This window comes from Pseudophryne corroboree, chromosome 4, assembly GCF_028390025.1.
Source record: "Pseudophryne corroboree isolate aPseCor3 chromosome 4, aPseCor3.hap2, whole genome shotgun sequence".
NCBI classification, from domain to species: domain Eukaryota; kingdom Metazoa; phylum Chordata; class Amphibia; order Anura; family Myobatrachidae; genus Pseudophryne; species Pseudophryne corroboree.
Window position 1 is genome coordinate 860,955,844 of NC_086447.1, and position 23,268 is coordinate 860,979,111.

Genomic DNA, 23,268 nt, shown 5'->3' on the forward strand with positions numbered 1-23,268 from the left:
TTCATTGCCCTTAACGTGTGGCCCTAAAGGAAAATACGTTTGTTTCTTCACCGTCGACACTGAAATCAGTGTCTGTGTCTGGGTCTATGTCGACCGACTGAGGTAAATGGGCGTTTTTACAAGCCCCTGACGGTGTCTGAGACGCCTGGACCGGTACTAATTTGTTCGCCGGCCGTCTCATGTCGTCAACCCACTTGCAGCGTGTTGACATTATCACGTAATTCCATAAGTAAGCCATCCATTCCGGTGTCGACTCCCTAGAGAGTGACATCACCATTACAGGCAATTTGCTCCGCCTCCTCACCAACATTTTCCTCATACATGTCGACACACACGTACCGACATACAGCACACACATAGGGAATGCTCTGATAGAGGACAGGACCCACTAGCCCTTTGGGGAGACAGAGGGAGAGTTTGCCAGCACACACCAAAATGCTATAATTATACAGGGACAACCCTTATATAAGTGTTCCTCCCATATAGCATTTAATATATATGTATATCGCCAAATCAGTGCCCCCCCTCTCTGTTTTAACCCTGTTTCTGTAGTGCAGTGCAGGGGAGAGCCTGGGAGCCTTCCCCTCAGCCTTTCTGTGAGGGAAAATGGCGCTGTGTGCTGAGGAGAATAGGCCCCGCCCCCTTTTCGGCGGGCTTCTTCTCCGGAGATTGTGAAGTCTGGCAGGGGTTAAATACATCCATATAGCCTCAAGGGCTATATGTGATGTATTTTTCGCCATACAGGTATTCTACATTGCTGCCAGGGCGCCCCCCCCCGCGCCCTGCACCCTCCGTGATCGCTGTGTGAAGTGTGCTGACAGACAATGGCGCACAGCTGCAGTGCTGTGCGCTACCTGAGGAAGACTGAAAAGTCTTCTGCCGCCTGGTTCCGGACCTCTTCAATCTTCAGCATCTGCAAGGGGGTCGGCGGCGCGGCTCCGGGACGAACCCCAGGGCGAGACCTGTGTTCCGACTCCCTCTGAAGCTAATGGTGTCCAGTAGCCTAAGAATCCAATCCATCCTGCACGCAGGTGAGTTGAAATTCTCTCCCCTAAGTCCCTCAATGGAGTGAGCCTGTTGCCAGCAGGACTCACTGAAAATAAAGAACCTAAAAACTTTTTCTAAGCAACTCTTTAAGAGAGCCACCTAGATTGCACCCTTCTCGGACGGGCACAAAAACCTAACTGAGGCTTGGAGGAGGGTCATAGGGGGAGGAGCCAGTACACACCATGTGATCCTAAAAGCTTGCTTTTGTGCCCTGTCTCCTGCGGAGCCGCTATTCCCCATGGTCCTGACGGAGTCCCCAGCATCCACTAGGACGTTAGAGAAACCACTTGTTGCTTTTTCTCCCCAAACATAATACCCTTTTTACTAGTACCTGGGTTAATGTCAGAAATGTGCAACACATTTTTTTATTGCCGTAATCATGCAACGGATGCCCCTTGTGGATTGTGTATATGTCTCATCCTCGTCGACACTGGAGTCAGACTCCGTGTCGACATCTGTGTCTGCCATCTGAGGTAGCGGGCGTTTTTGAGCCCCTGATGGCCTTTGAGACGCCTGGGCAGGCACTGGCTGAGAAGCCGGCTGTCCCACGGCTGTTACGTCATCCAGCCTTTTATGTAAGGAGTCGACACTGTCGGTTAATACCTTCCACATATCCATCCACTCTGGTGTCGACCCCGCAGGTGGTGACATCACATTTATCGGCACCTGCTCCGCCTCCACATAAGCCTGCTCATCAAACATGTCGACACAGCCGTACCGACACACCGCACACACACAGGGAATGCTCTGACTGAGGACAGGACCCCACAAAGTCCTTTGGGGAGACAGAGAGAGAGTATGCCAGCACACACCACAGCGCTATATAAACAGGGATTTACACTACACAAAGTGATTTTCCCTATAGCAGCTATAATACACAGTTTTGCGCCTAAATTTAGTGCCCCCCCCTCTCTTTTTTACCCTATTGAGCCTGGAAACTGCAGGGGAGAGCCTGGGGAGCGTCCTTCCAGCGGAGCTGTAAAGAGAAAATGGCGCCAGTGTGCTGAGGGAGATAGCCCCGCCCCTTTTTCGGCGGGCTTCTCCCGCTCTTTATATTAATATTATGGCAGGGGATTTTTACACATATATAGTTTATTAGACTATATTATGTGTTTTTTGCCATTTTAAGGTAATCTAATTGCTGCCCAGGGCGCCCCCCCCCCCCAGCGCCCTGCACCCATCAGTGACCGGAGTATGTGGTGTGCATGGGGAGCAATGGCGCACAGCTGCAGTGCTGTGCGCTACCTTAATGAAGACCGGAGTCTTCAGCCGCCGATTTCCAGGACGTTCTTCTTGCTTCTGGCTCTGCAAGGGGGACGGCGGCGCGGCTCCGGGACCGGACGACCGAGGCTGGGCCTGTGTTCGATCCCTCTGGAGCTAATGGTGTCCAGTAGCCTAGAAGCCCAAGCTAGCTGCAAGCAGGTAGGTTCGCTTCTCTCCCCTAAGTCCCTCGTAGCAGTGAGTCTGTTGCCAGCAGATCTCACTGAAAATAAAAAACCTAATAAATACTTTCTTTTCTAGGAGCTCAGGAGAGCCCCTAGTGTGCAACCAGCTCGAGCCGGGCACAGATTCTAACTGAGGTCTGGAGGAGGGGCATAGAGGGAGGAGCCAGTGCACACCAGTAGTCCTAATTCTTTCTTAGAGTGCCCAGTCTCCTGCGGAGCCCGTCTATTCCCCATGGTCCTTACGGAGTTCCCAGCATCCACTAGGACGTCAGAGAAAAGGGGCTTGTCATTGCGGATTTGGTTTCGACTGCCTCAAAATCCCGGACAAGTGCCGGCACCAGGGCTAATTGGATAGCTCCGGGAGAGGTGATTCGCTGCGGTAATTTACCACAGCTAATAAATAAGATTTTACTCACTGGTAAATCTATTTCTCGTAGTCCGTAGTGGATGCTGGGGACTCCGTAAGGACCATGGGGATTAGCGGCTCCGCAGGAGACTGGGCACAACTAAAGAAAGCTTTAGGACTACCTGGTGTGCACTGGCTCCTCCCACCAAGACCCTCCTCCAGACCTCAGTTAGGATACTGTGCCCGGAAGAGCTGACACAATAAGGAAGGATTTTGAATCCCGGGTAAGACTCATACCAGCCACACCAATCACACCGTATAACTCGTGATACTATACCCAGTTAACAGTATGATAACAACTGAGCCTCTCAACAGATGGCTCAACAATAACCCTTTAGTTAGGCAATAACTATATACAAGTATTGCAGACAATCAGCACTTGGGATGGGCGCCCAGCATCCACTACGGACTACGAGAAATAGATTTACCGGTGAGTAAAATCTTATTTTCTCTAACGTCCTAAGTGGATGCTGGGGACTCCGTAAGGACCATGGGGATTATACCAAAGCTCCCAAACGGGCGGGAGAGTGCGGATGACTCTGCAGCACCGAATGAGCAAACTCTAGGTCCTCCTCAGCCAGGGTATCAAACTTGTAGACTCTTGCAAGAGTGTTTGAACCCGACCAAGTAACAGCTCGGCAAATTTGTAAAGCCGAGACCCCTCGGGCAGCCGCCCAAGAAGAGCCCACTTTCCTCGTGGAATGGGCTTTTACAGATTTAGGGTGCGGCAGTCCAGCCGCAGAATGTGCAAGTTGAATCGTGCTACAGACTCAGCGAGCAATAGTCTGCTTAGAAGCAGGAGCACCCAGCTTGTTGGGTGCATACAGGATAAATAGCGAGTCAGTCTTTCTGACTCCAGCCGTCCTGGAAACATATATTTTTCAGGGCCCTGACTACGTCCAGAAACTTGGAATCCTCCAAGTCCCAAGTAGCCGCAGGCACCACAATAGGTTGGTTCACATGAAAAACTGATACCACCTTAGGAAGGAATTGGGAACGAGTCCTCAATTCCGCCTTATCCATATAAAATACAGATAAGGGCTTTTGCATGACAAAGCCGCCAATTCTGATACACGCCTGGCCGACGCCAAGGCCCACAGCATGACCACTTTCCACGTGAGGTATTGTAGCTCCACGGATTTAAGTGGCTCAACTCAATGCGACTTCAGGAAATCCAACACTACGTTGAGATCCCACGGTGCCACTGGAGGCACAAACGGGGGCTGACTATGCAGCACTCCCTTAACAAAAGTCTGAACTTCAGGCAGTGAAGCCAGTTCTATTTTGGAAGAAAATCGATAGAGCCGAAATCTGGACCTTAATGGAACCCAATTTTAGGCCCATAGTCACCTCTGACTTGTAGGAAGTGCAGAAATCGACCTAGCTGATATTCCTCCTTTTGGGGCCTTACTGGCCTCACAGCACGCAACATATTTCCGCCATATGCGGTGATAATGGTTTGCGTTCACTTCTTTCCTAGCTTTAAGTAGCGTAGGGATAACTTCCTCCGGAATGCCCTTTTCCTTCAGGATCCGGCGTTCAACCGCCATGCCGTCAAACGCAGCCGCGGTACGTGTTGGAACAGATAGGCCCCCTGCTGCAGCAGGTCCTGTCTGAGCGGCAGAGGCCATGGGTCCTCTGAGATCATTTCTTGGAGTTCTGGGTACCAAGCTCTTCTTGGCCAACCCGGAACAATGAGTATAGTTCTTACTCCTCTCCTTCTTATTATTCTCATTACCCTGGGTATGAGAGGCAGAGAAGGGAACACATACACCGACTGGTACACCCACGGTGTTACCAGAGCATCCACAGCTATCGCCTGAGGGTCCCTTGACCTGGCGCAATATCTTTGTAGCTTTTTGTTGAGGCGGGACGCCATCATGTCCACCTGTGGCCTTTCCCAACGGTGTACAATCATTTGGAAGACATCTGGATGAAGTCCCCACTCTCCCGGGTGGAGGTCGTGTCTGCTGAGAAAGTCTGCTTCTCAGTTGTCCACTCCGGGAATGAACACTGCTGACAGTGCTAACACATGATTTTCCGCCCATCGGAGAATCCTTGTGGCTTCTGCCATCGCCATCCTGCTTCTTGTGCCGCCCTGTCGGTTTCCCTGAGCGACCGCCGTGATGTTGTCTGACTGGATCAGCACCGGCTGGTGTTGAAGCAGAGGTCTAGCCTGACTTAGGGCATTGTAAATGGCCCATAGTTCCAGAACATTTATGTGTAGGGAAGTCTCCTGACTTTTCCATAGGCCTTGGAAGTTTCTTCCCTGTGTGACTGCCCCCCAGCCTTGAAAGCTGGCATCCGTGGTCACCAGGACCCAGTCCTGTATGCCGAATCTGCGGCCCCCTAGAAGATGAGCACTCTGCAGTCACCACCACAGCGACACCCTGGCCCTTGGAGACAGGGTTATCCGCCGATGCATCTGAAGATGCGACCCGGACCACTTGTCCAACAGATCCCACTGGAAGATCCTTGCATGGGACCTGGCGAATGGAATTTCTTCGTAAGAAGCTACCATCTTTCCCAAGGCTCGCGTGCATTGATGCACCGACACCTGTATTTGTATTAGGAGGTCTCCGTCTAGAGACGCCAACTCCTTGGACTTCTCCTCCGGGAGAAACCCTTTTTATCCTGTTCTGTGTCCAGAACCATACCCAGGAACAGTAGACGCGTCGTAGGAACCAGCTGCGACTTTGGAATATTCAGAATCCAGCCGTGCTGTTGTAGCACTTCCCGAGATAGTGCTACTCCGACGAACAACTGCTCCCTGGACCTCGCCTTTATAATAGAGATGAGCGGGTTCGGTTTCTTTGAATCCGAACCCGCACGAACTTCACTTTTTTTTCCACGGGTCCGAGCGACTCGGATCTTCCCGCCTTGCTCGGTTAACCCGAGCGCGCCCGAACGTCATCATGACGCTGTCGGATTCTCGCGAGGCTCGGATTCTATCGCGAGACTCGGATTCTATATAAGGAGCCGCGCGTCGCCGCCATTTTCACTCGTGCATTGAGATTGATAGGGAGAGGACGTGTCTGGCGTCCTCTCCATTAGAATAGAGATAGATAGATTAGATAGAGAGAGATTGTGCAGAGTCGCAGACAGAGTTAGTTTACCACAGTCAGTGACCAGTGCAGTTGCTAGTTAACTTTTATTTAATATAATATATCCGTTCACTTCTCTCTGCTATATCCGTTCTCTGCCTGAAAAAAAAAACGATACACAGCACAGTCAGTCACACAGTGTGACTCAGTCTGTGTGCACTCAGCTCAGCCCAGTGTGCTGCACAGTCATCAATGTATAAATTAAAAGCTTATAATTAATTGTGGGGGAGACTGGGGAGCACTGCAGGTTGTTAGCAGGAGCCAGGAGTACAATTATATTAATTAACAGTGCACACTTTTGCTGCAGGAGTGGTGACCAGTGCCTGACCACCAGTATAGTATTGTTGTATACTACTAATATCTCTTTAAATATCAACCAGTCTATATTAGCAGCAGACACAGTACAGTGCGGTAGTTCACGGCTGTGGCTACCTCTGTGTCGGCACACGGCAGGCAGTCCGTCCGACCAGAATTGTATTATTTATTATTATATACCTACCACCTAACCGTGGTTTTTTTTTCATTCTTTATACCGTCATAGTGTCATCCTAATTGTTACGAGTATACTACTATCTCTTTATCAACCAGTGTACAGTGCGGTAGTTCACGGCTGTGGCTACCTCTGTGTCGGCACACGGCAGGCAGTCCGTCCGACCAGAATTGTATTATTTATTATCATATACCTACCACCTAACCGTGGTTTTTTTTTCATTCTTTATACCGTCATAGTGTCATCCTAATTGTTACGAGTATACTACTATCTCTTTATCAACCAGTGTACAGTGCGGTAGTTCACGGCTGTGGCTACCTCTGTGTCGGCACACGGCAGGCAGTCCGTCCGACCAGAATTGTATTATTTATTATTATATACCTACCACCTAACCGTGGTTTTTTTTTCATTCTTTATACCGTCATAGTGTCATCCTAATTGTTACGAGTATACTACTATCTCTTTATCAACCAGTGTACAGTGCGGTAGTTCACGGCTGTGGCTACCTCTGTGTCGGCACACGGCAGGCAGTCCGTCCGACCAGAATTGTATTATTTATTATCATATACCTACCACCTAACCGTGGTTTTTTTTTCATTCTTTATACCGTCATAGTGTCATCCTAATTGTTACGAGTATACTACTATCTCTTTATCAACCAGTGTACAGTGCGGTAGTTCACGGCTGTGGCTACCTCTGTGTCGGCACACGGCAGGCAGTCCGTCCGACCAGAATTGTATTATTTATTATTATATACCTACCACCTAACCGTGGTTTTTTTTTCATTCTTTATACCGTCATAGTGTCATCCTAATTGTTACGAGTATACTACTATCTCTTTATCAACCAGTGTACAGTGCGGTAGTTCACGGCTGTGGCTACCTCTGTGTCGGCACACGGCAGGCAGTCCGTCCGACCAGAATTGTATTATTTATTATTATATACCTACCACCTAACCGTGGTTTTTTTTTCATTCTTTATACCGTCATAGTGTCATCCTAATTGTTACGAGTATACTACTATCTCTTTATCAACCAGTGTACAGTGCGGTAGTTCACGGCTGTGGCTACCTCTGTGTCGGCACACGGCAGGCAGTCCGTCCGACCAGAATTGTATTATTTATTATTATATACCTACCACCTAACCGTGGTTTTTTTTTCATTCTTTATACCGTCATAGTGTCATCCTAATTGTTACGAGTATACTACTATCTCTTTATCAACCAGTGTACAGTGCGGTAGTTCACGGCTGTGGCTACCTCTGTGTCGGCACACGGCAGGCAGTCCGTCCGACCAGAATTGTATTATTTATTATTATATACCTACCACCTAACCGTGGTTTTTTTTTCATTCTTTATACCGTCATAGTGTCATCCTAATTGTTACGAGTATACTACTATCTCTTTATCAACCAGTGTACAGTGCGGTAGTTCACGGCTGTGGCTACCTCTGTGTCGGCACACGGCAGGCAGTCCGTCCGACCAGAATTGTATTATTTATTATTATATACCTACCACCTAACCGTGGTTTTTTTTTCATTCTTTATACCGTCATAGTGTCATCCTAATTGTTACGAGTATACTACTATCTCTTTATCAACCAGTGTACAGTGCGGTAGTTCACGGCTGTGGCTACCTCTGTGTCGGCAGTCGGCAGGCAGTCCGTCCATCCATAATTGTATTATTATTATAATATATACCACCTAACCGTGGTTTTTTTTTCATTCTTTATACCGTCGTCATAGTGTCATACTAGTTGTTACGAGTATACTACTATCTCTTTATCAACCAGTGTACAGTGCGGTAGTTCACGGCTGTGGCTACCTCTGTGTCGGCAGTCGGCAGGCAGTCCGTCCATCCATAATTGTATTATTATTATAATATATACCACCTAACCGTGGTTTTTTTTTTTCATTCTTTATACCGTCGTCATAGTGTCATACTAGTTGTTACGAGTATACTACTATCTCTTTATCAACCAGTGTACAGTGCGGTAGTTCACGGCTGTGGCTACCTCTGTGTCGGCAGTCGGCAGGCAGTCCGTCCATCCATAATTGTATTATTATTATAATATATACCACCTAACCGTGGTTTTTTTATACCACCTAACCGTGGCAGTCCGTCCATAATTGTATACTAGTATCCAATCCATCCATCTCCATTGTTTACCTGAGGTGCCTTTTAGTTCTGCCTATAAAATATGGAGAACAAAAAAGTTGAGGTTCCAAAATTAGGGAAAGATCAAGATCCACTTCCACCTCGTGCTGAAGCTGCTGCCACTAGTCATGGCCGAGACGATGAAATGCCAGCAACGTCGTCTGCCAAGGCCGATGCCCAATGTCATAGTACAGAGCATGTCAAATCCAAAACACCAAATATCAGAAAAAAAAGGACTCCAAAACCTAAAATAAAATTGTCGGAGGAGAAGCGTAAACTTGCCAATATGCCATTTACCACACGGAGTGGCAAGGAACGGCTGAGGCCCTGGCCTATGTTCATGGCTAGTGGTTCAGCTTCACATGAGGATGGAAGCACTCAGCCTCTCGCTAGAAAACTGAAAAGACTCAAGCTGGCAAAAGCACCGCAAAGAACTGTGCGTTCTTTGAAATCCCAAATCCACAAGGAGAGTCCAATTGTGTCGTTTGCGATGCCTGACCTTCCCAACACTGGACGTGAAGAGCATGCGCCTTCCACTATTTGCATGCCCCCTGCAAGTGCTGGAAGGAGCACCCGCAGTCCAGTTCCTGATAGTCAGATTGAAGATGTCAGTGTTGAAGTACACCAGGATGAGGAGGATATGGGTGTTGCTGGCGCTGGGGAGGAAATTGACCAGGAGGATTCTGATGGTGAGGTGGTTTGTTTAAGTCAGGCACCCGGGGAGACACCTGTTGTCCGTGGGAGGAATATGGCCGTTGACATGCCAGGTGAAAATACCAAAAAAATCAGCTCTTCGGTGTGGAGGTATTTCACCAGAAATGCGGACAACAGGTGTCAAGCCGTGTGTTCCCTTTGTCAAGCTGTAATAAGTAGGGGTAAGGACGTTAACCACCTCGGAACATCCTCCCTTATACGTCACCTGCAGCGCATTCATAATAAGTCAGTGACAAGTTCAAAAACTTTGGGTGACAGCGGAAGCAGTCCACTGACCAGTAAATCCCTTCCTCTTGTAACCAAGCTCACGCAAACCACCCCACCAACTCCCTCAGTGTCAATTTCCTCCTTCCCCAGGAATGCCAATAGTCCTGCAGGCCATGTCACTGGCAAGTCTGACGAGTCCTTTCCTGCCTGGGATTCCTCCGATGCATCCTTGCGTGTAACGCCTACTGCTGCTGGCGCTGCTGTTGTTGCCGCTGGGAGTCGATGGTCATCCCAGAGGGGAAGTCGTAAGCCCACTTGTACTACTTCCAGTAAGCAATTGACTGTTCAACAGTCCTTTGCGAGGAAGATGAAATATCACAGCAGTCATCCTACTGCAAAGCGGATAACTGAGTCCTTGACAACTATGTTGGTGTTAGACGTGCGTCCGGTATCCGCCGTTAGTTCACAGGGAACTAGACAATTTATTGAGGCAGTGTGCCCCCGTTACCAAATACCATCTAGGTTCCACTTCTCTAGGCAGGCGATACCGAGAATGTACACGGACGTCAGAAAAAGACTCACCAGTGTCCTAAAAAATGCAGTTGTACCCAATGTCCACTTAACCACGGACATGTGGACAAGTGGAGCAGGGCAGGGTCAGGACTATATGACTGTGACAGCCCACTGGGTAGATGTATGGACTCCCGCCGCAAGAACAGCAGCGGCGGCACCAGTAGCAGCATCTCGCAAACGCCAACTCTTTCCTAGGCAGGCTACGCTTTGTATCACCGCTTTCCAGAATACGCACACAGCTGAAAACCTCTTACGGCAACTGAGGAAGATCATCGCGGAATGGCTTACCCCAATTGGACTCTCCTGTGGATTTGTGGCATCGGACAACGCCAGCAATATTGTGTGTGCATTAAATATGGGCAAATTCCAGCACGTCCCATGTTTTGCACATACCTTGAATTTGGTGGTGCAGAATTTTTTAAAAAACGACAGGGGCGTGCAAGAGATGCTGTCGGTGGCCAGAAAAATTGCGGGACACTTTCGGCGTACAGGCACCACGTACAGAAGACTGGAGCACCACCAAAAACTACTGAACCTGCCCTGCCATCATCTGAAGCAAGAAGTGGTAACGAGGTGGAATTCAACCCTCTATATGCTTCAGAGGTTGGAGGAGCAGCAAAAGGCCATTCAAGCCTATACAATTGAGCACGATATAGGAGATGGAATGCACCTGTCTCAAGTGCAGTGGAGAATGATTTCAACGTTGTGCAAGGTTCTGATGCCCTTTGAACTTGCCACACGTGAAGTCAGTTCAGACACTGCCAGCCTGAGTCAGGTCATTCCCCTCATCAGGCTTTTGCAGAAGAAGCTGGAGGCATTGAAGAAGGAGCTAACACGGAGCGATTCCGCTAGGCATGTGGGACTTGTGGATGCAGCCCTTAATTCGCTTAACAAGGATTCACGGGTGGTCAATCTGTTGAAATCAGAGCACTACATTTTGGCCACCGTGCTCGATCCTAGATTTAAAGCCTACCTTGGATCTCTCTTTCCGGCAGACACAGGTCTGCTGGGGTTGAAAGACCTGCTGGTGACAAAATTGTCAAGTCAAGCGGAACGCGACCTGTCAACATCTCCTCCTTCACATTCTCCCGCAACTGGGGGTGCGAGGAAAAGGCTCAGAATTCCGAGCCCACCCGCTGGCGGTGATGCAGGGCAGTCTGGAGCGACTGCTGATGCTGACATCTGGTCCGGACTGAAGGACCTGACAACGATTACGGACATGTCGTCTACTGTCACTGCATATGATTCTCTCAACATTGATAGAATGGTGGAGGATTATATGAGTGACCGCATCCAAGTAGGCACGTCACACAGTCCGTACTTATACTGGCAGGAAAAAGAGGCAATTTGGAGGCCCTTGCACAAACTGGCTTTATTCTACCTAAGTTGCCCTCCCACAAGTGTGTACTCCGAAAGAGTGTTTAGTGCCGCCGCTCACCTTGTCAGCAATCGGCGTACGAGGTTACATCCAGAAAATGTGGAGAAGATGATGTTCATTAAAATGAATTATAATCAATTCCTCCGCGGAGACATTGACCAGCAGCAATTGCCTCCACAAAGTACACAGGGAGCTGAGATGGTGGATTCCAGTGGGGACGAATTGATAATCTGTGAGGAGGGGGATGTACACGGTGATATATCGGAGGGTGAAGATGAGGTGGACATCTTGCCTCTGTAGAGCCAGTTTGTGCAAGGAGAGATTAATTGCTTCTTTTTTGGGGGGGGTCCAAACCAACCCGTCATATCAGTCACAGTCGTGTGGCAGACCCTGTCACTGAAATGATGGGTTGGTTAAAGTGTGCATGTCCTGTTTTGTTTATACAACATAAGGGTGGGTGGGAGGGCCCAAGGATAATTCCATCTTGCACCTCTTTTTTCTTTTCTTTTTCTTTGCATCATGTGCTGATTGGGGAGGGTTTTTTGGAAGGGACATCCTGCGTGACACTGCAGTGCCACTCCTAGATGGGCCCGGTGTTTGTGTCGGCCACTAGGGTCGCTAATCTTACTCACACAGCTACCTCATTGCGCCTCTTTTTTTCTTTGCGTCATGTGCTGTTTGGGGAGGGTTTTTTGGAAGGGACATCCTGCGTGACACTGCAGTGCCACTCCTAGATGTGCCCGGTGTTTGTGTCGGCCACTAGGGTCGCTAATCTTACTCACACAGTCAGCTACCTCATTGCGCCTCTTTTTTTCTTTGCGTCATGTGCTGTTTGGGGAGGGTTTTTTGGAAGGGCCATCCTGCGTGACACTGCAGTGCCACTCCTAGATGGGCCCGGTGTTTGTGTCGGCCACTAGGGTCGCTTATCTTACTCACACAGCGACCTCGGTGCAAATTTTAGGACTAAAAATAATATTGTGAGGTGTGATGTGTTCAGAATAGGCTGAAAATGAGTGTAAATTATGTTTTTTGAGGTTAATAATACTTTGGGATCAAAATTACCCCCAAATTCTATGATTTAAGCTGTTTTTTAGGGTTTTTTTAAAAAAACACCCGAATCCAAAACACACCCGAATCCGACAAAAAAAATTCGGTGAGGTTTTGCCAAAACGCGGTCGAACCCAAAACACGGCCGCGGAACCGAACCCAAAACCAAAACACAAAACCCGAAAAATTTCCGGCGCTCATCTCTACTTTATAAGGAGATCGTCCAAGTACGGGATAAGTACTTCGGCCATTACCTTGGTAAATACCCTCGGTGCCGGGGACAGACCAACGGCAACATCTGGAATTGGTAATGACAATCCTGTACCACAATTTTGAGGTACACCTGGTGAAGAGGGTAAATAGGGACATGCAGGTAAGCATCCTTGATGTCCAGTGATACCCTGAAATTCTCCAGGCTTGCAATAATCGCCCTGAGCGATTCCATTTTGAACTTGAACCTTCGTATATAAGTGTTCAAGGATTTCAATTTTAGAATGGGTCTCACCGAACCGTCTGGTTTCGGTACCACAACATTTTGGAATAGTAACCCCGGCCTTGTTGAAGGAGGGGTACCTTGATTTCACCTGCTGGAAGTACAGCTTGTGAATTGCCGCCAGTACTACCTTTCTCCGAGGGCAGCAGGCAAGGCTGATGTGAGGGAACGGCGAGGGGGAGTCGCCTCGAACTCCAGCCTGTATCCCTGTGATACTACTTGCAGAACCTAGGGATCCACCTGTGGGCAAGCCCACTGGTCCCTGAAGTTCCCGAGACGCGCCCCCACCGCACCTGTCTCCACCTGTGGAGCCCCAGCGTCATGCGGTTGACTCAGAGGAAGCGAGGGAAGATTTTTGATCCTGGGAACTGGCTGCCTGGAGCAGCTTTTTCCTTCTTCCCTTGTCTCTGAGAAGAAAGGAAGCGCCTTTGACCCGCTTGCTTTTCTGAAGCCGAAAGGACTGTACCTGAAAATACGGTGCTTTCTTAGGCTTTTGTGAGGAAACCTGAGGTAAAAAAAATTCTTCCCAGCTGTTGCTGTGGATACGAGGTCCCAGAGACCATCCCCAAACAATTCCTCACCCTTATAAGGCAGAATCTCCATGTGCCTTTTAAAGGCAGCATCACCTGTCCACTGCCGGGTTTCTAATACCCTCCTGGCAGAATGGACATTGCATTAATTTTGAATGCCAGCCGGTAAATATCCCTTTGTGCATCCTTCCTATATAAGACGACGTCTTTAAAATGCTCTATGTTAGCAAAATATTATCCCTGTCTAGGGTATTAATATCATCTGACAGGGTATCAGACCACGCTGCAGCAGCACTATTTTGCTGAGGCAATTGCAGGTCTCAGTATAGAACCTGAGTGTGTGTATATACAGACTTCAGGATAGCCTCCTGCTTTTTATCAGCAGACTCCTTCAAGGTGGCCGTATCCTAAGACGGCAGTGCCACCTTTTTTGACAAACGTGTGAGCGCCTTATCCACCCTAGGGGATATCTCCCAGCGTGACCTATCCTCTGGCGGGAAAGGGTACGCCATCAGTAACTGTTTAGAAATTACCAGTTTCTTATCGGGAGAACCCACGCTTCTTTACACACTTCATTCATTCATCTGATGGGGGAACAAAACACTGGCTGCTTTTTCTCCCCAAAAATAAAACCCCTTTTATATGGTACTTGGGTTCATGTCAGAAATGCGTAACACATTTTTCATTGCCGAGATCATGTAACGGATGTTCCTAGTGGATTGTGTATATGTCTCAACCTCGTCGACACTGGAGTCAGACTCCGTGTCGACATCTGTGTCTGCCATCTGAGGTAACGGGCGTTTTTTGAGCCCCTGATGGCCTTTGAGACGCCTGGGCAGGCGCGGGCTGAGAAGCCGGCTGTCCCACAGCTGCTACGTCATCCAGCCTTTTATGTAAGGAGTTGACATTGTCGGTTAATACCTTCCACCTATCCATCCACTCTGGTGTCGGCCCCACAGGGGGCGACATCCCATTTATCGGCCTCTGCTCCGCCTCCACGTAACCTTTCTCATCCAACATGTCGACACAGCCGTACCGACACACCGCACACACACAGGGAATGCTCTGACTGAGGACAGGACCCCACAAAGTCCTTTGGGGGGACAGAGAGAGAGTATGCCAGCACACACCAGAGCGCTATATAATGCAGGGATTAACACTATAACTGAGTGATTTTCCCCCCCAATAGCTGCTTGTATACATATATTGCGCCTAAATTTAGTGCCCCCCCTCTCTTTTTAACCCTTTGAGCCTGAAAACTACAGGGGAGAGCCTGGGGAGCTGACTTCCAGCTGCACTGTGAAGAAAAAATGGCGCCAGTGTGCTGAGGGAGATGGCCCCGCCCCTTTTTCGGCGGACTTTCTCCCGCTTTTTCTGGAATACTGGCAGGGGTAATTTTACATCTATATAGCCTCAAGGACTATATATGATGTAGATTTGCCAGCCAAGGTGTCATATATTGCCCTCAGGGCGCCCCCCCCCAGCGCCCTGCACCCATCAGTGACCGGAGTGTGAGGTGTACATGAGGAGCAATGGCGCACAGCTGCAGTGCTGTGCGCAACCTTGGTGAAGACCGAAGTCTTCTGCCGCCGATTTTCCGGACCTCTTCTTGCTTCTGGCTCTGTAAGGGGGACGGCGGCGCGGCTCCGGGAACGAACACCAAGGTCGGGTCCTGCGGTCGATCCCTCTGGAGCTAATGGTGTCCAGTAGCCTAAGAAGCCCAAACTTCCACCTGTTAGGTAGGTTCGCTTCTTCTCCGCTTAGTCCCTCGCTGCAGTGAGTCTGTTGCCAGCAGATCTCACTGTAAAATAAAAAACCTAAATATACTTTCTTTCTAGGAGCTCAGGAGAGCCCCTAGTGTGCATCCAGCTCAGCCGGGCACAAGAATCTAACTGAGGTCTGGAGGAGGGTCTTGGTGGGAGGAGCCAGTGTACACCAGGTAGTCCTAAAGCTTTCTTTAGTTGTGCCCAGTCTCCTGCGGAGCCGCTAATCCCCATGGTCCTTACGGAGTCCCCAGCATCCACTTAGGACGTTAGAGAAATATACCGTCCATAGAATGATAGTTGTTGAAATCAGTTTATAGGCCCATCTCAGCTGCATGTAAGGGAGGGGTTAATCCAAACTGATGGGGGTGGGGGTGGGGGGGGGGGGGGGGGGGGGGGGAGACGACAATACAAATTCCCCCAGCACACCATGATGGACCTGCAAATCAGACTTACATCCTAAATGATAACAGCAATGCAGAGATATCTCAGTTACTTACAGTTGCAAACATATGATAAGCCACCAGACATGGCTAAGCAATGCGTCTCTACTCTCATGGTCCTACACTACATGATAATAGCACCTACTCTGAGCCATGCATTTATGTATTTCTAAATTGAGAACCAATTGACTTATAGAACATTACATGTGAATGCTGTAGGAAAACCTGCAGACAGTAAGAGCAATTATTCACATATTATAATCTTACAATTATTTAGGTCTTCTCAAAGACTAGTTATTGAATAGTCCACTCCCTATTATATCACCTGGTAGAGTTTACTACATAATAAATGTTCCAGGACAATACTGCAGAGGCTTACAACTTCATATTACACTGCACTGCTGTAAAACGTCAAGGGTTGCTTCCGTGCCAGACGATGCAGCGCCCGTGTGTGCGTCTATTGCAGGTATTGCTTCTACGACTGTATGCAAATACAGCTACAAGCCCTTCCCCTGGTGTACAGTGAACGTCTGGCTGTGCAAGGATGGAGAAGCCCACACTGAGCATCTTCAGGAATACCACTTGGTGTGTCTTCTAGATGCAACCATTGGTAGCACCATTGAACTTACACCAGTCTCGTGCTAGGCGCAGATTGTCCGTCAGAGTATGGCCTCCAACGTGAGCGATTATGTGTCCCAGTCCGCACCCACTTCAGTGGCAAGCCTGCTACACTCCCATTTGCCCAAATGTTTTTCAACCAAATTAGGTCTGTGTTCCATCTCATTTAGGTCTGAAGCAGTATGTACTGTAGGAGAGCAGGAAACTGGAAGTCACGTAGTACCTTGGTCTTTTTGCCCTTGGCTTCCATCACGGACAGTTCCTCCTGCAGCAGCTCCACCCTCTTGGCCAGCTGCTGGTTTCGGAAAGTCAGACTGTCCATCTCCTGCTGTTGTTTTCGCAGGGACTGCTCCTTCATCTTCATCTGCTCCTGATGGAAATAACAGGTACGTTGGTCAGACTTTTATGTTCTACTACATTAAAGGAAATATCATTATAATCTTCATTATTCCCTAGACACAAGAGGGTCTGTGGGGCACCCATGGCCAGGAACAGGCATGGTACCTGGTAGTGTTCATTATAGCACCCTGCACCTTTGAAAACTCGTGCGGTTCCTCTTTCCTGCTCGGGCCGGTAGCTCTTTGCTGTGGTGCTTCTAGCACACTCTGGTCTGAATCTCAGCGCTGAGATACAGACCAGTGTGTGCTTGAAGCACCACAGCAGAGAGTGGCAGCCCAGGCAAGAAAGAACAACTTTGGTTGCTAGAATGGACACTAACCTGGTACATGGCCTGCATTCCAAGTACTCCAATAAATGCCAAGATGGGACAAGGAGAATCTGAACTCGGCTCAGCTAGGGTGCAGACAGAAGCTAACTGGACAAGACACTGGAGCCACCCATAGAGACTAGGGTTCCGGTAAAATAAAACCCTAGCTGACACATCACATAAGGTATACCAACAGAAAGGTGCATAAAGGCAAAATGGATTGGTGTCACTGGTCTCATTCTTTGCGACTCTCCCAAAGAGAGATAAACTACTAACGAATCAGCTCCCAGCTGTCATTTTTCAAGCACAGCCTGGATCATGGCAATTATGAGCTGATTGGTTGGTACTTTATCTCTCTCTAAGTCTTAGTACATCTCCCCCATAACCTCATACCATTTATTACTAACAAGCGTGTATCATCAATATATACTGCCAATATAAGTGGGTTCTCTTATACATAGAGGTCTAGTAACATGTGTAACACACGTACAGCTATAGCTACAACTATGCATGTTCTATAAGCTGGTGATATATGCAAATACCTGATTACACAAACTCATGTTACTTTCCACTTGTTGAGGAGGGCTGTAGTTTTATATGGAGGACTGCATATCACCTGTTCTCCTGTGCTGAAGGAAATGTTTCTGCCAGCTTTATAAGTGTTAAGACTGCAAATAACACTTAACTATTAACAGGTGACCCATAACACAAAGCAGAAAGCTAAAGTAACACATTAATCCTGGGTGGATCAGGAGTGGTCACCCGCTGGCCAAAGTGCCTCTGGTGACTCTCCGGTGAGCAGCATAGTGTACCTGCGACGTTCAGCATTTTCTGATCATCACTGCCTGGTCTGCCAGGAGGTAAATCGCATTGCTGGAACACCTGAGTCACAGGCTCAGAGCAATACACTTTTGAACACAAGTCTTTGGTGACTTTGGGCCTCATTCAGGGGTGGCGCAATATCAGTGTCAGAGCAATGGACCGATTATTTGCTGCTGCGCTTTTGCTAAAACCACGCTGTGAATGATAAGTGAGTGAGGAACCACAGGATATCCCATAAAGGTTCAGATCTGGTGAATAAGAAAGCCCTGGCATAACAGTCTCCAGCTGCTGAAACCATTGGGTAACCATATGTGTACTATGCATGGGAGCATCATCTGCTGGGAGACACCCCACCTGTCAAGCAAGAAACTGCTGCAATATGGGGTGAGAATGATGACGCAGTACCATAAAGCAGCGATTAGCACTGAGCTGGCTATCTAACGGAACGACTGCAGGAGAACGCACCAGACAACACTATGGAACCACCAGTAAATGTTACTGTCCCCAGGGCTGTATAGTTATTTAGCCGCACCTGCAATCTGTCTATATCACCTTCCCCATCAGCTCAGTTGTCTGTTGTATGTGCTCTTTGCAAAGCTGGACATGCAAACATGTATGGTAATGGTGTCAAACGATACGCAGTTGCTCATCTACATTGTCCTGCACTATAAATGAATACATAGATAATAATGTACACTCCAGGAGCATGCACCCTCACCCGCTGTTACCTGTTACTAACGTTACATTAAGCTCAGCGCCCCATGCTAGCATCATGTAAGACACTATTGCTGCTGAAGCATTACATGAACTGTATTGGTCACTGAGGTTTCTGTCACATGTCCCGTAACAATCTCTCCCCTGTCACCGTCACTGAAGTCTTGTAGCCATGCCAGCTGCACTATAGCCTTTTATATACATGAACTCTGGCCAGCCTGGGATGGTATTTGCTTAAACAACGCTCAAGCCATACCTGTGTGGAAGCCCTTACTTCTAACTTTGGGGGTAAATTTACTAAGATGGGAGTTCTATTTAAGATGGGATGTTGCCCATAGCAACCAATCAGCTTCTACTTCTCATTTATCTAGCACCTTCTAGAAGAAAATACCTGGAATCAGATTGGTTGCTATGGGCAACATCCCATCTTAAACAGAACTCCCATCTTAGTAAATTTACCCCTTGCTTGGTGTCCTTCATTTTCCAAGGTGGTTCCATGGATTTATCAATCATCTATTTCCTTTTCCGCATTACAGATGTGCCCTCATACACTATTGCTGCAGTCGCGCCAAACAGCCCCTCTTGGCGCGAAGAGACAATTTCGCCTTAAAATGCTTCTTAGTCGCAAAGCGTTGCGACTAGGACACGCCAGGACTGCACTGCTAAAATTGATACGAGACATATCTGTGTGTGACTGATCCAAGGTGCTAGAATGCAGCCGCTGCAGCTTTTGTCCACGCCAAGTCCCGTTGTGTTCCGTAAACAGGCTCAATCACACACAGATGTGTATGTGTCACATATCAGATTAATCAGCGCAGTCCGCTGGTGCGTCCTAGTTGTATCGCTCTGTGACTGAGATGCATTTTGGATGAAGAGACTCCAGGTGACAGCAGAGTCGCACGAGACCTGTCGGCTCACTTGCACCAGGCGCCTTGCGCTGTATGGCGTATATAGGCTAGGTGTAGGAGCATACATCTGTGTTCCCTTCTTCGTTATCTCTGCAAAGTTGAGTTTAAATAAACCTCTTCATAGAATAGACAATGAAAACATACCTTCATAGCTGCAGAATTAGCTTGCTCATCAAGAACGGCTTTCTTCAGCACCTGGTTCTGCGCCCGCAGCTGAAACACAAAAAGCAGATTTAGGACAATGCAAAAAAGTCCAATAATACTAAAAAGAAACAGGCGCACTTATTTTCACTCACATAACGTGCAGCACCAAACGCTTCGTAAGTGTATTTGCAGGACATAATTGTGCGTTTCACATACAATCTGTCACACTGGCCACTTGTAAAACCTTCTGCGGGAATTAATGCCAGCTACCTGCATGTGAATACTCTAGTTCCTTATGCTCTCAGTGGCCTGCACATAGCAGCGGAGGACAGTATGAGCGTGGAAACGCACTGCAGCTATGTCCTCTGGAGGCATCTATGCTCTGCCATACAGTAACCTGTATGCACATTACTTACAATGTAAATCAATACAGTGCTCACATAAAATGGGTAAAAAATATTCCCCTCACAACCGTATAGTTGCACAGAGAGCAACTACAGTGTATTGACCATATCATAAGGTACACATTATTCAAAATACAGATGTCAAACCTCAAGTGTGCAGATTCACATCTATGATATAATGCTGTAAGGAGTGAGAGAGAGCTGCAGGTAGGCCCCGCCCACTCACAGCTCTCACTGGCTGTCTGGACACCAGAGTCTTTCCTCTCCCCCACGAATCAACACCTTCCGTAATCACCTCCCTCCAGAGGGGAGGTGTATCAGAACCACGGGGAACGACAGGGGAAATTCGGAGGAACAGGGGTAAGAACCTGGCGGAGACGGAAGAACAGGGGAGAGAGTAGGGGGAAGAGAAAGAGGGGGGGGGGGGGGGGGGGAGATCATACAATAGCTGGAGACCAAGCATATGATAGGTCCAAAATACTAGCTTACGTATATATGCAACTGGCGTTTTTCACATCCAGCGCCAAATCACTGCCATAGTCACAGCTAGCTGCAGTTACCCAACTATAGAGAGAAAAGGGTTTGAATGTTAGCACTGCATGCGAGTTTTCCCAGGGTAGAACCCCCAATGCGCTTTGCTTTTGTTTTTATCTATATTGCTTGTCTCTGTTTTATGCCGTTCTCCCCAGTGTCCGGAGCTGCAGAGCACTGCGACACCTTACATATAACCATTATAATAACAGACCCTTTTCTGTAGCTCCCTCTTAGAGGACTTCTAATATCCTTTTTCACTTTAATGTAGGGCATACATTGTTCCCTCCAGTACACGAGATTCTATCTGGATCATTCCTGTACGAGCACCTACTCCATCTAAAGCGTCACACAGCACATTCAATTATATATTAACTCTCTGTGCACCAGGTGCACGCTGCACCCGTTCTCCGCCATCACCCAACATTCCAATCTGCAGGACAGCAGAGTCCCAGGTAGGATGGTAGGACCAAGCCTGTGAATCAGGACTGTCCGAACTAAACCAGGAAGGTTGGAAGGTTTACTTATACATCACATCACACGCCACTCTCCCAATTTATCATGAGACATCATCAGTCTACATGCATGTTCTATTTTACAGGACTGACACGCCCACTCACAATACACACATTACAGGGGTGACACGGCCCCCCGCCCCATACACACATTACAGAGGTGACATGGCTTCCCGCCCCATACACAATACAAACATTGCAGAGGTGACACGGCCTCCCGCCCCATACACACATTACAAGGGTGACACGGCCTCCCGTACCCATACACAATACACACATTGCAGAGAATACACGGCCTCCCGCCCCATACACACATTACAGAGGTGACACAGCCTCCCGCCCCATACACACATTACAGGATTGACACGGCCTCCCGCCCCATACACACCACACACAGAGGAATGACACGGCCACTCGCCCCATACACACATTACAGGGGTGACACGGCCTCCTGCCCCATACACACATTACAGGGGTGACACGGCCTCCTGCCCCATACACAATACACACATTACAGAGGTGACACTGCCCCCCACCCCATACAATACACAGGTTACACGGCCACCAGCACCATACACCAAAGGGGTGTCACACGGCCACTCACCCCCATACACCACAGGGGTGACACCGCCACTCGCCCCCATACACCACAGGGGTGACACGGCCACTCGCCCCCATACACCACAGGGGTGACACGGCCACTCGCCCCCATACACCACAGGGGTGACACGGCCACTCGCCCCCATACACCACAGGGGTGACACGGCCACTCGCCCCCATACACCACAGGGGTGACACGGCCACTCGCCCCCATACACCACAGGGGTGACACGGCCACTCGCCCCCATACACCACAGGCGTGACACGCCCACTCGCCCCCATACACCACAGGGGTGACACAGCCACTCCCCCCATACATGACAGGGGTGACACGACCACTCGCCCCCATACATGACAGGGGTGACATGGCCACTCGCCCCCATACATGACAGGCGTGACACGGCCTCTCGCCCCCATACATGACAGGCGTGACACGGCCACTCGCCTCCATACATGACAGGGGTGACACGGCCACTCGCCCCCATACATGACAGGGGTGACACGGCCACTCGCCCCCATACATGACAGGGGTGACACGGCCACTCGCCCCCATACATGACAGGGGTGACACGGCCACTCGCCCCATACATGACAGGGGTGAAACGGCCACTCGCCCCATACATGACAGGGGTGACACAGCCACTCGCCCCCATACATTAGGGTGACCCGGCCACTCCCTATAGATAAGGGTATGCAGCCACCATTGCTACAGTATAGGCAGGAAAGGGCACAGGGCGTGCTGCCAGGTCGCCTCACCTTGGAGTACTCCTGTGCCAGCTTCTGGTACTTGCTCTGCAGCTCTCCGCTGGCCATTCTCTGCCCGGGTACTGAATGGACGCACGGGACTCACTCTCCGGGGCAGGCGATGATGGCGGCGCCGGTTCCTTGGTCGGGTATGAAGGAGAGCCCGCCTGCCGCCTGTACCATCCCTCCCAGCGCTGCCGGTACAGGTCGGTGGCCACCGGGTGAGAGATGGGCACCGGGTGTACCGGAAGCCGCCTGGTAAACACGGCCAACGCCAGTCACAGGCAACCAATGGCCGGGCCCGGTGTCACTCACCAATGGCGGCGCAGCTCTCAGCCGCAGCCCACACAGCGACTGGTGGAAGGAGAGCTGTGATTGGCTGCGACGGCCGGGATGCCCACACTCATCATGGAGTCTGTGTGGTCAATGGACAAAGAGTGACAGGCTGCTGTACACTGCTCTGTCACATATGATATACTATATATTCCCCATGTGACTGCATAGTGACAGCCCTTCCTAGCTTTATATTCATTTCTTTCATTCTGATTATAATGCTTCAGTTCTGGATATGATGATTGGCATCCCTGGGTTACATGTAAAATATCAAGAGGCTCCTACAGGGAAACCCTGGGAGATGTTTTACAATATTAGAAACTGTGAGGAAGATTTATCAAAACCTGGAGAGAGGTAAAGTACCAACCAATCAGCGTCTGTCATTTTATCTCTCTCTCCAAGCTTTGATACATCTCCCCCTGGTGCAGATGTAT

General features: G+C 49.1%; 1 protein-coding gene across 1 annotated transcript in view; it reads right to left on the bottom strand.

The window, feature by feature from the left end:
- The window catches only part of PPP1R21 (protein phosphatase 1 regulatory subunit 21), a 138,164-nt gene extending 115,350 nt beyond the window's left edge, over positions 1-22,814 (bottom strand). Inside the window, exons 1-3 of the mRNA XM_063918694.1 lie at positions 22,514-22,814; positions 19,708-19,776; positions 16,637-16,783 (exon numbers count right to left, since the gene is read on the bottom strand). Of these exons, the coding sequence (XP_063774764.1) occupies positions 16,637-16,783; positions 19,708-19,776; positions 22,514-22,570 (273 nt within the window). The 5' untranslated portion in view covers positions 22,571-22,814. The remainder of the gene's footprint in view (positions 1-16,636; positions 16,784-19,707; positions 19,777-22,513) is intronic.
- Positions 22,815-23,268: the final 454 nt, after the last annotated feature.